Here is a 16,699-nt window from a genome sequence, read left to right as displayed (position 1 = left end):
ATCATCCTAGTCTTCAAAATCAATCACAGTACTATTAGCTTTTGGTAGGAATATTTGGGTACTGGTGGTCCAATTGTTCAGGACCCCAGGCCTCACACACGATCTGATTGGCCTGGTGGAAGGTGCTTATGAGGGGGAATATGTGGTTTGCACAGCTTTGGACTCCAGAGAGAATTTAACATCAGTAGTATTCATCATGACTATAATGATAAAGATGGTGGACACAGTTTCTTCTTTTGGGGGCGGGGGATAAAATGGTGTTGGCTCATTGTTTATAATGTGAAATGGAAGAGGTGACTTGTTTAGAGACTAGCCACTGTCATCAACAAAATGGGGTGGACCAGGGGAAAAGGCAGCTGATGCTCAGAGGCTGCTGGTCGCTGAACATTGCTGTGGTCCTGCCTTCTGGGGCAGAAGAAGAAAAGTGAGAAGGATGCTGAGCAGAGGGGGAAAAAACAGGGTAGATCCAGGTATGACGTAGAGAAATCGGTGGGTGTGATGCTAAGGAGCGAGCCTGTCCAGGTGCCACATCAGAACTTGGGTTCTTTGTTATTTATCTGAACTCCCTGATGTATGTAAATATTTGTTTGTAACATGGTTAGTTTTAATTATACAGATTTTTAAGTCAGGGCTCGTATAAAGCTAGTTAATCACTTTTCGAGAAATGGGTTTTGTTAAGTGGAAACTTCATCACACATGAAAGCACATACTTGTAATCCCAGCACTCAGGAAACTGAGGCAGAAAGATCATGAGTTTGAGCCAAGCCTGGGCTATATAGCTAGTTCAGGGCCAGCCTGAGCTACATTCCAAAACTGTGTCTCAGAACACCCCCCCACCCCCAGCAGCCCTTCCATCACAGCAGAATGAGAGACTAAATGGAATGCTTACTTGCGTTTTTGTTTCTTCTGTTTCAACCTTGGAAAGCTGAAGCAAAGTGCGCGTCTTTGGGATGCACAGACAGATGCAGTCTTTGTATCCAATGTCTCACGTCCCTGAATTCCAATGTGTTCTTCTTTTCAGGCAATACACTATTACTCTTCTCTGGGAGCTCTCTGGAATGTGTCCCACCTGTATTTTGGGGAGGTTCTAAAACTTGGTCTTGCCCCATGAGGCATGGCACAGCCTGGCAAAGCTGAAGAAGGTGACTTTTCCACATGTCCCCACCAGTAGGAGATGGTGTGGTGAAAATCTGCAGTGAGGTTGATGTTGCAGGAAAGGCTTACACGTTCATCCCTAAGGCTAGTAGTTCTTCTGTCTAAGGGGATGCATCCTACCCAGGGTCTATTGAAACAGAAATACATCCTTGAAATACAAACTTTTGTTGTTGAATTGGCAATTCCAGTGTGACATTTTTAAATATTTAAATATATAAAGCAAAAAACCTGTCACTCCCTAACTGAGACTTAGATAACTCGGTTTATTTATCTGAAAATTTTTGACAGTGATAGGCACTTCACTAGCAGTGGTAAGGCTTCAGTGAGAAGCATAGAGCCGTTGATATAAGGAGCACTTGTAGTGTGGGGATATCTTCCTGCTAAAAACTGTGAAGGATGTTTTGGATGTATCTTTGGGATTTTATTAGTCTACATCCCATTAAACCGATAGAGGGGTGAGCAAGAGAGTATCGGTGAGCCCACAGAGAAGATCGGGAAAGCTACCATTATTTTTCTTTATATTGTAAATAATGGGTTGGAGGAGCGTGATGCGGGATGTTATCTAGAGGGAATGATATTCAGAGCTTCAGAAAAGTGTTGGAATTTTCCCATGACAACATCTCCCCATCCCAGTCTCGCCCTCCTCCTTCCCTCCTTTGCTCTTCCTCTATTTTATCATCCCTCTCATGTTGTTCTTCCTTTTGTCCTTTGAGACAGTCTCACTGTGTAGCCCAGGCTAGCCTGTAACTCTCAATCCTCCTCCCCGAGCCTCAAGGGCACTGGGATTATAGGAATGCCCCTCTGGGCCTGGTTTCCAATTTCCTAAAGAGGTTTTTGTCCAGGCTGTTGGTCCTTCTGTGGTGATCTCCAACCTCCTTTCCCAGTTCTCAGTTCCTTTATTCCTTGATGTGGACAAGCATTTTAGAGATTATGTTTCCAAGCATCCTGACATGGGAATTTAATCAGGTCTGCTTTCTGCTCACCTGAAATGCAGCCTTCACATGGAAGTATCTGTTGCAAGAAGCGCCGTCATTTGAGGGCTGTTCAGTTAGGGTATGGGATGAGCTACCTGTAGTTCCTCTGCTGTTGCACTTGAACAGATGATTTGTCAAATAAACTGACGCTCTGCAGTAATAGAGCAGGAGATAGGAATGTTGACTGACACAGTCCTGTTCCCTCTTTACTTAGCAAGTTCTGGTATGCTTTTAATGAATAAATCTTACATATTGATTAAAATGACAGTTATGTCAATTATACCCTGCTTATCAAAGACTTAACAGTTAACACCCACATGTAAGCAAATGTATAACCATATTTGTCTTTTAGGGTCTGGGTTACATCAGAACTTTCATGATTACCTGTGACTTTCATGATTTCGATTTAACAGCTGAGTAGTAGTCCATTGTGTAAATAAATGTACCACATTGTCTTTCTCTGTCTGCTGATGGAGATCTAGGCTGATTCCAGCTTTCTGGCTATGATGAATAGAGCAGCAGTGAACATGGTTGAGAAAGTGTCTATAGTAGAATGGATAGTCCTTTGGGTATATGTCCAAGAGTGGTATAACTGTATCTTGAGGTAGGTCTATTCCCGCTTCCTGCGGAATTGCCACACTGATTTCCATAGTGGGTGTACAAGTTTACATTCCCACCATTTAACCACAGAGTCCAGGTATAGAGTAAGGGACTAGTGGAGAAGGAAGCATCTCCCTAGGGAAGAAAAATACAAAAGATAGTTATGGGTGGGTGAGGAGAGGCTGGGGGATGCAGTGTGATCGTGGACTGGAACAGGAGGATCAAACCAGAAGAGAGGAAAAGAAGGGGGCCATAGGGGAGGAGAATGGGGAGGGACCACTAAACTGAGGGTCATTTGAGGGTTCATATGGAAATCTAATAAAGTAAAAGCTTCTCTCTGTCTTTTTTAAATGACAGGGTTTCCCTATGTAACCCTGACTGTCCTGTAACTGTAGATCCGCCTGCCTCTGCCTCTGGAATGCTGGGATTAAAGTCATGTGCCACCACCACCCAGCAAGTAAAAGCTTCTTAAAATATGTCCATATGTGAAAGAGATTTAAATGGAATCGTTGAATAAAGGGCCCCGCCAAACATCTCTTGTCACTCAACAAAACCTCCAGTGCAGGAAATGGGTAACTTTTAATCAAGGTGTTGGCCAAAGGGGTCCCATGGAAACCCCTAAACAACCCAAGCCATGGGTGGCTCCCCACAAACGGATGCTAAGGCCATATTGCTGAAGACAGCCCCTGCATAACTCACAGAACACGAAGAAGTCGGGCTGACGTACATAGAACAACCTTCACCTGACTGACTAGCAGTCACGGTGCCGAACGGCACTGCACGTGCTCCCGAAGGAGAAAGACAAACGGACCCAGCTGCAAGCTCTTCTGTCTTCCGTGGCGGCCTGCCTGCCACACACACTGGTGCAGTGGTGGTACAAAGCTTGTGGGAGTGGCCAGCCACCACCCGATTAGATTTCGGGCCCACTCTGTGAGATGGAACCCCGGCCCTACACTGCCTGGGTGGCCAAGGCACGGAGACTGCATAGGCCGTGGACCTAGGAGAAAACCAAACACTACTGTTCTGCTGAGGGGATGAAGCAATAACATGGCTCCGAGCGACATTCTGCTGTACTCATAGATCAGTGCCTTGCTCGGCCGTCGTCAGTGAGTTTCCTGCACGTATACATGTGTACAGACCTACTCTTTGGTGCTCTGGATTGCTGAGCTGTGTTTCTAGCCCTGTCTTACTTGTTTAAAAACAAATATCAACAATTAAAACTCTTATAGTAGCTGAGGGGCTGAGAAAGGAGAATCTATCTCCACAAGTTCAAGGCCATCCTTGGCTACATAGTAGGTACAAGCCAGCCGTAATAACAGCCCGTATGTTATGGTCTGCGTCCGGGGGGCTGGTGATGTGGTTCGGTGGCTGAGAGCATGAACTCCTGTAAGAGGATCGAGTTCAGTTCCTAGCACCCTTGGTGCTTGGCTCCCAACCACCTGTAACTCCAGTTCTAGGGGGTCTGATTCTGGCCTTCATGGGCACCCACACATAGTGCACCCCCCGCCCATGTACACATATACATACAAATAATTTACAAAACCAGGATCAACTTAATTAGTAACTGGTTTTCTGTAACGACGTGCCATAGAGAGTTCCCTGCAAGGGTACGTGTGTGTATATACCTACTCTGTTTTTAATAGTTGTCTGTTATAACTCTGTACTTATTTATATATAGCTATATATGACTATATATATATATATATATATATATATATATATATATATATATATAACTTATTTATCATGTGCTGATAGATTCTGTGCAGTAGCTATGTTTGTTCGGATAAGTTGCTGTCTGTGGGCTATATTTTTGGTTAGCAGTTAGTCAATATTTATATTTGGAAACAACAAACTTTTTTTTTTTTAGACATACTCTATCTTCTTAAATTCCGATGACTTTTCTACAGATGGTTTGGTGCACCGTCTGTAGGAAATTTCCGTGCAGCCACCGTAGGCCTGCCTCTTTATGAAGAACAGGGGCCAAAGAGTGCGCTAAGCCAGGCTTTAGGACCTGGAGACAACAAAGTGGCTCTTGATTCTTGCTGCTTTTTCCGTCCGGCCATGAGATGTGAGGTTTTACATCCTCACCCGTACTAGCCATTAACACAGCGCATTCACACTTTAAAGACTACACGGCAGCTCACGCGTGTGACCCTGCACCAGCCAACCTAGTGTACCTAGTAGCCTTGGGGAGCTCCAGGCTGCTGCAAGACCTTGTCTCTTGGCTCCCGGAGTCTGCCGGAACACACCCGAGGCTGGCCTCTGGCCTCCGCGGGCACTTTCTCAAACCTGCACGTGCAGGGAAGAGATGAGCTGCTCGCTTCACTGGTTTTCCTTCTCGTAGTCTGTACTTCTTTGTTCCTCCAAGGCTGTTACCAAGGTTGAAGCCATGGGGATGCATGTGGCCGTGTACAAACACTGTTTGGAAATACGAGCACCAGAAAGAAGGAAAAAGGGATGGGGACCACATCCCTCCTCCAGCATTCCCCGAAAATGAGTGTTGATGGAATTTGAGCTCAATGAAAATTGCACTTCTGTACACTGGTGGGTCTTCCCAGGGTTTAATAGGGTCTCAGCAGATGAGAATAGAAAGACCATGCTGCCTTTCTTCCCAGGCTGGCTTTGAACTTATGATCCTCCTGTCTTATGATTGTTAGTATAAGAAACCTAGATCGCCATGCCTGGCTTATTTTCTGTGTAATTTTAATTACATTTTCTATGTAATTGTTTACATAAAAAAAAAAAAGGCAGAAGAAGAGCTGGGCAGCACATACCTTTAATTCCAGCACTCGGAGGGCAGAGGCAGGAGGATCTGTATGAGTCTGAGGTCAGAGCAAGTTCCAGGACAGCCAGGGCTACATATAGAGAGACCCTGTCTTGAAAAACAAAAACAAACACAGAAGAAGATACCTAAATCATTTAGAGCCGTCGGACTTTCAGGGTGTCTTAAGAAAGGCCTCTGAATTTAGAGAGGAAGAGGGAGGGGAGAGGGGGAGGGGAGGAGAGAGGGGGAGGGGAGAGGGGAGAGTTTAAATACTCACGATAAGGAAAGTGGCTAGATGAAATAAATGCCAGACATTCATGGGGTAGGAAACAGACAAGGAAGCTTTCTAAGACAGGAAGATTGTCAGTGTGTTACTATCAGGTGAAAAAACAAGGTACAGACTGGAGAATGTACCGGTGCTTCTGTAAGAGACGTAAGTCTGTATTTTTACATGAAACTGAAGATATGCAGAAACAAGTTGCTTCCAGCGAGGAGCGGGAGATGGAAAATTGTTATGATGTTTTAATTTCGATGTGCAAATAAATTACCTTCTGGAAATAAATTTTTAAATGAAATTTGACATGAAACAAAATCTGATTTTGTTTAAGCCCATACTATTTGTGACCTTACCCAGTGTGTTTGAACCTGGGGGTAGGATCAGTTGCAAGCATGAATGTTTTGAGAGAATAATCATAGAAACAATATATGGTGGTTTATCTTCTGACTTCTCTAGTAGGAAATTGGAAATGTAAATCTGTATTTAAATTGTAGTTTCTTTAACTTGTTGGGATTTGTGGATTTTTTTTTTTTCCTCCCAAGGTAATTGGAAACCTTAAAACCCGGAGCCTGCTATCCACTGTAGGAATGTTCTCTGTGTGGGGGGGGGTGGGGGGGGTGGGGGGGAGGGTTGGTGCATATAGTTGGACAGAGAACTTGGTTTATGATCTTCTGTCTGATTTTGTTATTTGCTGAAGTTGGAGTGTATGGAGAAAATGTTCTAGACTGCTCTTGTCTTTACAGGAGCAGAAAAATCCAGATTCGAAACATCCCGCCTCACCTGCAGTGGGAGGTAAGCCGGGACTCCAGACACCTCCTTGCCTTAGCTTCCTTTTGCTTTAGGACTCAGAGACCTTGAGACGTGTCCCCCACACCTCTGGGTCCTGTCCTTCCTCTCCAGGGCTGGGGCACACAGTGCGATTTAGAGGTTGTTTGTTTCTCCCTCCCCAGCCAAGTGCCCTCTGGCCTCTCAGTCTTCGCCCTCAGGTACCACACCACAAACACCCGCACACCAGCCAGGGGACAAAGTGTGCACCTCTTTGTGATTCTTAGCGTATGATCTGATGAACGATTTTTGTTGTTCCCCATTCTGATTGGCTGAGGCACCGGGAAACCTATGGAAACAGAAAGTTCTTTGTCGGGGTCGATTTGTTTGTTTGTTTGTTTGTTTTTGTTCTGAGGTAGTTGCTATGAGTAACCATTAAAGATATATCTGCAGGGCACTCCAAGTCTAAGATTGCTATCTTAAATACAGTAGGATGCAAGGAGTGGCCCCACTGTTAGGAACAAACTGCCCTAACCCACAGGATACCAGACCAGCCTAAAAAAAAAGCTGTTTTATCTTTGTCTTTAAAAGCAGAAGAAGAAACAGGACGAGGCTGAAGAGCTGCCTTTGCAGGGGACCCAAGTTCCATTTCCAATAGTCAAATTGAGTGGCTTACCTATGACCCCAGATCCAATACCTCTGGCCTCTGCAAGCGCATCTCTCTCTCTCTCTCTCCCTCTCTCTCTCTCTCTCTCTCTCTCTCTCTCTCTCTCTCTCTCTCACACACACACACACACACACACACACACACACACACACACACACACACAGTAACCAGGCATTGTGGTGTATAGTGGTGTGTGACTTGAATTCCAGTGCTTAGGAGACTGAGGTAGGCTGATCTCTTGAGTTTGAGGCTAGCCTGGTCTATGTAGGGATTTCCAGGACGGCCAGACCCTATCTCAAAAATAAATCTTTAAAAAAAAAAAAAAGCAAACTTTTGCCAGGTGATGGTGGCACACATTTTAATCCCAGCACTCGGGAGACAGAGGCAGGCGGATCTCTGAGTTCGAGGCCAGCCTGGTCTACAGAGTGAGTTCTAGGAAAGGCTCCAAAGTTGCATAGAGAAACCTGCCTCAGAACAAAACAAAACAAAGCAAAAGAACAAATTTTTAAAAAGATTTATTATTTTTATGTGTATGTGTGTGTGTCTGTGTGGGTCTTTGTACACCACATGTGTTCAGTAGCACATGAGGCCAGAAGAAGTCATTTGATCCCCCGGAACTGGAGTTGCAGGTGGTTGGTTATAAGTTGCCATGTGGGTGCTGGGATCTCGCCATCCTCAAGAACAGTTTTTTACTGTGGAAAAGTCTACACAGTCTATTACTTGAATAAATAAGGAGGCCCCTTGAGGAAATCCAAAGGAAGAATTGTTAAATCCCCTAAAGAAAAATGAGCTCTGTCCTCTAGTCTGCTTTTCATTTCAACAGCATGGTCTTGAGTCATCAGATGAGTATAACTGTTCAGTTACCAGACTCCAAAATTATGTAGTGTCATCTTATTGAATAGGCTGTTGGGAAGCAATCAGCAAAAAGTCCTGAATTCTTAGATGTGTAGAGTTCTTATGGAAGACCTGAAATGCCAACTTATTTACACTATTCCTATGTCTCTGTTTTAATGTGTTTCACTTGTGGAGGCAAATCAGTGTCTTTTTTTATGATCTTTTCTTCCTGTTCCTTTACAGGTATTGGATGGACTGTTGGCTGAGTGTGGGACAGTGGAGAATGTGGAACAAGGTAATGAGCGAGGAGGTTAAACACATGAGGAGGTTAGCTCACTGAATTGTGGAGAGGGCATTGTATTTCTTACAGGTTGGGGTCATCAGAGAAGTAGTAAGTCCCAATGCTTTTGACATGTTCTTCCGCTAGTGTCTATTTGTACACCTGCCTGTCAGAGGCATTTATCTGTCATCTCTATATATCTATATAGTTCAGTTCGAGGAATATTCTTTTCAGGGTATCTTTGTGTAGCCCTGGTTGACCTGGCACTCAATATATATATATATGTGTGTGTGTGTGTGTGTGTGTGTGTGTGTGTGTGTGTGTATACATACATACATACATACATACATACATACATACATACACACCAGGCTGGCCTTAAACTCATATAGAGGCCTGCCTGCCTCTGCCTCCGAGTGCTGGGATTGGAGGTGTGGCCACCTCACCCAGCATTCAGACTTCTTAACACCTGCAGTGAGCATAAGCTCTGGATAAACATAGTTTGGATGGGGCAAGCTTAATTCATCTGAGAATAGTTAACACTGCTGTTACTTAACTAACTCCAGCTCACTAGGAGGTGAGGACACAACCTAACATCTGTTTACTATGAGGTAGATTTTCCCTGCCAGGAGTCTTGAGACACTTATGAAAATGTAGGTTCCTAGGGTTCACCACAAACCTGCGGAGACTCAGGGTGTGTTGCTGGATTTTAACGGCTCCCTTGCAGGGAGAGATCGAGAAGGCACAGCATCAATGACACAGACACTGGGAGTCAGTTGAAGGCAAACAGCAAACTCATTTATTCAATAACGGGGAAGGCCTTATATACCCTCCTCCCAGCACCCACGCTGTGTCCCAACCTGGTGGCATTGTGTGGTCATCCCTCACTGGCTGGGCATGATCAGGACCTCTGACAGCGTCTGTTGCTAGGCCCTCAGGCAGACTCCAGGTCGGCTCATAAGGAAGTACGTTATGTCCCATGCCTTGGCTACTGGTTTGAGCCCATTTCCTCGACCATTCCTACTTCAGGGGTGGAGGGAGTGGCTCATGGTTGAATCAAGAATCTCTGAGTGGTTTTGTGTGCACTCAGATCTGAGGCCCACCATCACAGGAACAGCACTGCATATGCCCAGGAAATACTTCCTTCTCTCCTGCTACTCGTTTTTATCGGCTAAGGACTGAAGCACTGATTTTTAAGGGGAACCAAAAGGGCACCTGAAGCTGATGTCCCGTACAGCTCTGTAGGAGTCTCGGAAAGGTGGATCCCAGGACACTGACAATGAAGACACCGAAGTATGGTAAAGGTGGCGTTTACATTGGCCCTGATCGCCCCCTGCCTGTGAACCCGTGGGCAGTCGCTCAGCCTCACCAACTGAACCACACCGATTCCTTCTCCACTTACGTAAAATAAATGTGATTTCTACCCTTCCTATAGCGTTAATGGTCACATCACTCAGCGGAAACCTGTTGATGTATTTTGTAGACAAGTGTAAAGGATCACAAAGTCCTTAGGGAAAGATCATATAGAATCCGATTTCTTACAGATAGTCCAGTCTGTCAGTGTACTAAGCATACTCATTTTGAAGCAGCAATGATGTGGCTGTGCTCCCCTCCACGATTATTAAGAACATTTCTCTGTTTCTCGTAACTGCTTGCCCATGCTCAGAGTTGAGAGAAAAGCACTCGGAAGGAAAAATGTTTTCACTTCCTTGTCGTTGAAAGGAAGACATTCTAGTAGTAGCAGGTGGGAACTTGGGGAAAAAAAAGTTGCAAAGACAAAGTGCTGGTCTGGGTGTGGTGGCCCATACCTGAAATCCCAGATTTGGAGAGAGGGAGACAGATTAGCAGCTATAACCATGAGATCGATTCAGGATGGTGCTACCTGAGAAGATGTTCAAGGGCCCTGGGGCAGCAGGCTGCCCTTCAGCACCTGAGCACTGGAGACTGCCCAACTTCCAGCACCTTGAGGCACAGAGCAAGCCACCGAGCTGCTCATTTGTCGTGTTTCTTGGGTGATTTTGATCCAGTAGAGCCTGTCAGTCAAGTCTTAGGAACATGGCTTTCATGAGCAATGAAGTAAATTATTTAAATGGAGCTCAGCTTCCTCTAGAATTAAGGACCACGTGACTTTCAGAAGACATATCTTTGAAGGGCAGAGACTATTAGTGAAAAGCAAGAGCAAAATCTCAGGATCCGGGATTCCTAGAGGATGTCTTTTCTGGGAGTCTGCATCTGCAGCCTTCTCTGTCGGTCTAGAAAGCCGCAGACTGGAAGCCTCTGACTTAGCACTGACAGTGAGTGAGGACGGTGATACACCCCCCGCTTGCTCTGTGGGCATCTGTGAGTAAGAACCATTAGGAGCAGCCTGAGTGCACCAGGGCAGAGGCCAGGGCCGGGATCGGTGCTGATGATGTGTCAATCATTGTGCTGATAGCTACTGCTGACTGTGCACCTCCTTCCTACCTGTCCCCCAGCATCCCTCCACCAAGTCTGATGCTGCTTTGAAATTACTGGGCAAAATATGTTTTTATCCTAGACTCTTTAATGTTTGGGGGATGCCAGATTCCTTTGAGAATCTCAGAGTCACATTTCTTTACATTTTAATAATGTTACAACGGGGATGGTCCTAGAACTCCTGAAGTTTAAGAAGGAGTATTGCTACTTTGAAAGGGAGCTTTATCATGACTTTCCAGAATTTTTTTTTACTGCTGTTGACTTTAAATTCCACAACGTCTTGTTTTGAATAGAGGATCCAATTTAGTCATTCTTGGTTTTTGTGTAAACATACTTTTCATTTAGGTTTTCTGGGTTAAAGCAAGCTTCATCAATCACGCCCTTTGAATGAATTTGTGTGTGTGTGTGTGTGTGTGTGTGTGTGTGTGTGTGTGTGTGTGTGTGTCTGTCTGTCTCTCTGTCTGCATGTCTGTGTCTGTTTAGAGATAGGGACTTGCTGTATAACCCAGGCTTCCTGTCCTGCCTCAGTCTCCTGTTGTTATCATGGATGGATGGATGGATGGATGGAAACACACACACACACACACACACACACACACACACACACACTCTGCATGCCACAGATATATATGGTTGACTTTCCTTACTATTGTATGTATATATATATGGTGGATATTGTAACTAGAAGGCTCAGGCCCAGCCATTTCTGGGAGTCAGAGTCTACAGGCTGCAGATTGGAAACTTTTAACAGTCTCTGTGTTTTAAATTAACAATGAAATGTAATTCAGAATACAGAGTCCAGCGGTGTCTGCAGTCGAGGTGACTTAGCACTTCAGCATGACAGGCCTGGGGACAACACGTTCCCAAACACCCCATGGTGAAGCAACTCATGACCTGTTTGCTTTTGTGCCCATATTGAAAGTGAAAATACATAACTATACAGAGATAGTTCACTTACTCAGAAGTACTTATAAAGTAAGTAAAATTCCGGCTGGAGAGATGGCTCAGTGGTTAAGGGCACTGGTTGTCCTGCCAGATGGTCCTGATTCAATTCCCAGCAACCACATGGTGGCTCACAACCATCCGCAATGAGATCTGGTGCCCTCTTCTGGCCTGCAGGTGTACATGCAGGCAGAACACTGTATACGTAATAAATAAATAAATCTTTAAAAAAAATAAGGGAAATTCAGGGCACCGTTTTATAGGTGCAACTGATTACAGAGTGTGGTATACGTTTGATTTACAGATTCTATAATGGTAGTAAACAGAGGTGCACATGACTCCGGTTAAGGGTTTCCCCCTGAAGTTAGCCTTCCCCGGGCTGGAGGGGGATAGCTCTTTTTAAATGATGATGCGATTTTCATTTCTCCCCAGTCAATACAGATACAGAAACTGCTGTTGTCAACGTCACCTATGCGACCAGAGAGGAAGCAAAGATGTAAGTGGGTCTGGGTTTGCCTCCTTGCAGGGGTGTTCGGGCTTGTCTCTGGTTTCCTTTGAGTCCTGCTCCTGGAAACCCTTCCTGAGAAGACAGGTGCCAGCCAGTCCACATCCTCTTGGACATGCCAGGACAACTCCAGGGTATCCATGTCTCTGCAACCCCAGGGATCTCGTCCCAGGCTGCTGGGTGATCATCCAGGGGACTCCGTATTGAACAGTGTTGAACTTGGCATCAGCAGGAAGGGAAGGATACCAGCGTTATGATACTGCACCCATGGGCTCACTTTGACGAGCTTCCTGGGGCCTCTTTACCTGGAGCATGCTCGTTCTCCACAAGGAGTGTGCACAGCCGTCTGTCCACACTCACTGAATGGAGACGAAAACAGTAGTTTTTAATGTGTACGATATTTTAAAAAGGATTCACCTCAGCGACAACAGCAGGCTTAATTGTCTGGGAATATTCCACCCATGTGCCGGACTGGGACTCTCTACTCTTATTCCGTTCATTACTCTGTTGCTTCAATAATGATTAGAGTTTACTCTAAAAGTTTTTTAAACAATAACAAAAAACAAGATTTTTTTTTTTTAAATCTTTTGGGCTTGAGGTGGGGGGATTATAGCCATGTCCTGCCATGCCTAGCTAAGAAGTTTCTGTTGGTAGGAGGTCCTTGAAGTGCCTCATAGGCCAGTGAACTTAGAAGTATAACAGGTAGTCGTACTTCCTGGCTGTGTGTAGCCCAGGCTATACCCATTCCAAGGTAATTACCTCACTGCTGTTGCAGTTCTCAGCACGTGTGGAGACATAATGTACCCATTTTTCCTACCGACAGGCTCAGGAAGGTAAATAATTGGTCATTGCTAAACGTACGGACTCATCCGCTGTGAAGCTTGGCCAGGCCACGCCACCTCTGCCCATCCTAGCCATAGCCCAGTGCCACTTGGCTGGTATCTACACGTTACCCGCTTGCCTTCATTGAATTCAGAAGGTTCTGTTTTGGAATGAATTCGCAGACCCTCAGTGTTACCCAGTAGGATGGCTGCGGAAACATGTAAAGGCATTCTCCCACTTCATGTACAGTTTTGAAAACACAGAGGTAGATCTTGTTGTTTATAATGGTTATTTGTAGATAATCTGTAACCTTGAGGACTGAGGGCAGACACACCCTATCTGCTAGAGAATAGTGAATACTGAGACGTTACCAGCCAGACACTGGGCAGTCTGGTCTCTAGGCGTTTGCCCCTGAGGAAGAGCTGTAACTTCAGAGGTACCCAGGGTAACGTGATTTTTCAAGAGACTGGGCCTAATGTCCAAGCTTAGGGAGGCTCAGTAGCAAAGGTTACAGCGAACGGGGAGAAGGCTGACCTCGTTTACAGTTGTGTCCAGTGGAGAAGGCTGACCTCGTTTACAGTTGTGTCCAGTGGAGTGGGCAATGGATTCTATAAAAATATTTGATGATGGAAAATGTTTAGCGTGTTAACTGAGTTTTAAGGACCAGAAATAGAATATTCATTTTTAATACATTTTAGTAAATATTGCATAATAAGGACAAGGAAACTATCCATTCTATAGCTTCCCTCATTTGTGTTTATGGGTTTCTGAATTTCTCGAATATATTTAAATTTGTGATATGATTAAGATAATCATGAAGACGTGTTACAGTTAGAAAGCAATTCTCTTGGACCCCTACTTAGAGTTTTTGGTGAGAGGAGTTTAGTCTCAGGGGTGGGGATGGGGATGGGGATGCAAACCGCAGAATTGTGCCTTAGTCACCTAGACCTAGATGCGGAAAGATTGTCCCCTGAGACTCCAGGGGTGAGACGGGATTTGTCTCTGCATCCTTGGTGCTTGGCACAGGCACCACATAAGTGGCTAGTGAGCGAAGTGAGTCAGCCCCCCCTCCAGACACCCAGGCTTTCCTGTACTCTCCGCTAAGCCTCCCTACCCCGCTGTGTTTCAGAGCCATTGAGAAGCTGAGTGGGCATCAGTTTGAGAACTACTCCTTCAAGATTTCCTACATCCCCGATGAAGAGGTGAGCTCTCCTCCGCCCCCTCAGCGAGTCCAGCGTGGGGACCACTCCTCCCGGGAACAAGGCCACAGCCCCGGGAGCTCTTCTCAGGCCAGACAGATTGATTTCCCGCTGCGGATCCTGGTCCCCACCCAGTTTGTTGGTGCCATCATCGGAAAGGAGGGCTTGACCATCAAGAACATCACTAAACAGACCCAGTCCCGGTACGTGCCGCCAGGGCTTCCTTTGCTTCCTTCTGAGGGGTCGCCTGCATCCTGTCTCCGCCATGCTCGGAGCACTTGTTGCTATAGTGGAAGGCTTTGCCATATGGAGCAGTTCTTGTCCCGATAGACTGGCTAGACTCACCTCAGGTGGGGGCTGTGGTGAGTGGTCATGCTGATGACGTAATCATCATTCCCTGAAAGGCTGAGTCCGTGAAGAGAAGACTGAGGACCTCCAGGAAGGATGGTCCCGTTTGCTGGCGTTCTGTGAGCAGATCTGGTTCCACAGTGGCTGAGAGGAGCCCTGGTCATAGGATGCTCTGGTGTGAGCTCTTACCTTCTACTGAGTCAGACTTGGGTTAGCCATTCTTTAGACCATCTAGGTTGTCTTCTGTAGAAGCTGTGGGTCACTGCTACATTGAACAAGAAAGTATCTGGCTTTGTGTCTGGCTTTCTGTGTAAGAAGACTGAACTGGAGGTAGCAGCCAGTGGGCAAAATGATTTGTACAATTGTTGATTTTTATATGACCGTTAAGACCACAGCACACTGTAATGAAAACGTAGGACTTGAAAACAGTGACGTGTGTGCAGGTTTTTATGAACTAGTTCATTTCTTTGAGTATCAGTTGCTTCTGTGAAAAAGGAAGCCACTGTGTTTTACCAGGATCGTTGTGAGAATGCACACAATTGGGCAGATCAAATGAACTGACGTTGCAAAGCACCAGATTGCTAGCAAATACTCTTACCTGAGCTGGTGTGTCTTACTCCAGTCCTTGAGTGAGTGTCCTGTAACCTGCAGAGGAAACCCCCCCCACCCCCCCATCCCCCCACCCCCCGACACTGATGGGTAAGACCCAGTGTGCATATTCCCTGGAGGGAAATGCTGAAGTAAGAAGTTGTAGTCTAGCTGGGTGTGGTGGCGCATGCCTTTTATCTCAGCATTATAAAGTAATTTTTATGTCTCTGTTCTGATTGCAAAAATTGTATAAGGTGGCTTATGTTTCAGTGAAGTGACATTAGTTCTCAAAGTGTGGGTCCCAGTTTGAGAAAGAGGTTGAAGACTGGGTTCTTTCTAACAGTGAAGTGGAAGGGGCTGCCATCAGTTACAAGACTCTGAAAGTGGACAGAGCCTGGAGGAAGGCAGACTGCCAACAGAAAGGAAACCAGAACCTTAGGAAGGCAGAGAGGCAGACCTTTGTCCCTCTGTCTCTCTGTCCCTCTGCCCACGCTCCGATACACAAAGCTTGGTTGAGTTTGGTGTTGGAATTCGGATTCACATATGGCAGAGGTCAGCACTGCTCTGTTGGGCTGCCCCCTTCTCACGTTGCTCTTCACTTCTCTAGACGTTTGAAGGCTGCACAAAAGACTTCATTAGCCAAGCTGGCTTTAGTACCAGGTTGTCTGGGCACCTTGGTCCTGCACCACTCCTGCCAGAACGGCCCCCTTCTGACCGGAGCTGCGGGGGGCTTACATTTGGTCCAAGCCCCCTTGCACACCGGCCCCTCGGAGAGCAGCCTGACCTGCAAGTGTGCTGATAGCATTTCCGCTCTCCTCACTGTGTTGGCCGGGGCTGTGCTTTCTTGCGTCCAAGACCCTGTTGGGCATTGCTGTGCTATGGCTCCTGATTCTTTCCCTATAGGGTAGACATCCACAGAAAGGAGAACTCTGGGGCTGCAGAGAAGCCTGTCACCATCCATGCCACCCCAGAAGGGACATCTGAAGCGTGCCGCATGATTCTTGAAATTATGCAGAAAGAGGCTGATGAGACCAAACTGTAAGTTCGTGCAGTGCTGTAAGATTAAGAAATATGTTAAAAAGCTCCGCCAGAACACAGCACACAGAATCACCTGTCTAGGATGAATGGGGCTCACAGAGGCCAGGGAGCCTGTAGGGTCTGGCCCAGGTCCTCTGCGTGTGTGTTATGACTAAGTACCTTGGTGTTTTTTGTAGGATTCCTAACAGTGGGAGTGGGGGCAGTCCCTGACTCTTCTGCCTACTTATGGACTCTCTTCCTCCTCCCATTGAGGCTTTTACAAATAACACCCCCCTTGGTTCTTTTGATTAGTTGTACCCCACTTATAAAATGGCTGCCAGATGGTTGTGTGGATGGGGATTTTAAGATGTCGGATAGAACCACGATAGAGTTTGAATGTCTGAGTTTTTCTGAGCAGCTGCCCTGGGCCGAGCACTGAGCTTCGTGTAGAAGCTACAGCTATGAGCAGGACTATGAGCAGGACTATGAGCAGGAGTAAACACGG

The 16,699-nt window shown here is 46.0% G+C and overlaps 1 protein-coding gene across 3 annotated transcripts in view; it reads left to right on the top strand.

Moving 5' to 3' along the window:
* Nucleotides 1-16,699, top strand: part of LOC143268198 (insulin-like growth factor 2 mRNA-binding protein 2) — a 78,531-nt gene that overhangs the window by 37,517 nt on the left and 24,315 nt on the right. For all 3 annotated transcript variants that reach the window (XR_013043906.1, XM_076549344.1, XM_076549343.1), the window contains exons 2-6: nucleotides 6,517-6,565; nucleotides 8,283-8,334; nucleotides 12,148-12,211; nucleotides 14,172-14,444; nucleotides 16,081-16,215. Coding sequence is in view for 2 of the 3 variants with exons in the window: in XM_076549344.1 (XP_076405459.1) it covers nucleotides 6,517-6,565; nucleotides 8,283-8,334; nucleotides 12,148-12,211; nucleotides 14,172-14,444; nucleotides 16,081-16,215 (573 nt within the window). In the remaining variant the exon portion in view is untranslated. The remainder of the gene's footprint in view (nucleotides 1-6,516; nucleotides 6,566-8,282; nucleotides 8,335-12,147; nucleotides 12,212-14,171; nucleotides 14,445-16,080; nucleotides 16,216-16,699) is intronic.

The sequence above is a fragment of the Peromyscus maniculatus genome, chromosome 12 (genome assembly GCF_049852395.1).
Source record: "Peromyscus maniculatus bairdii isolate BWxNUB_F1_BW_parent chromosome 12, HU_Pman_BW_mat_3.1, whole genome shotgun sequence".
Classification (NCBI taxonomy): Eukaryota; Metazoa; Chordata; class Mammalia; order Rodentia; family Cricetidae; genus Peromyscus; species Peromyscus maniculatus.
Note: the sequence above shows the minus strand (reverse complement) of the source record. Positions and strands in the feature narration are given on the sequence as shown.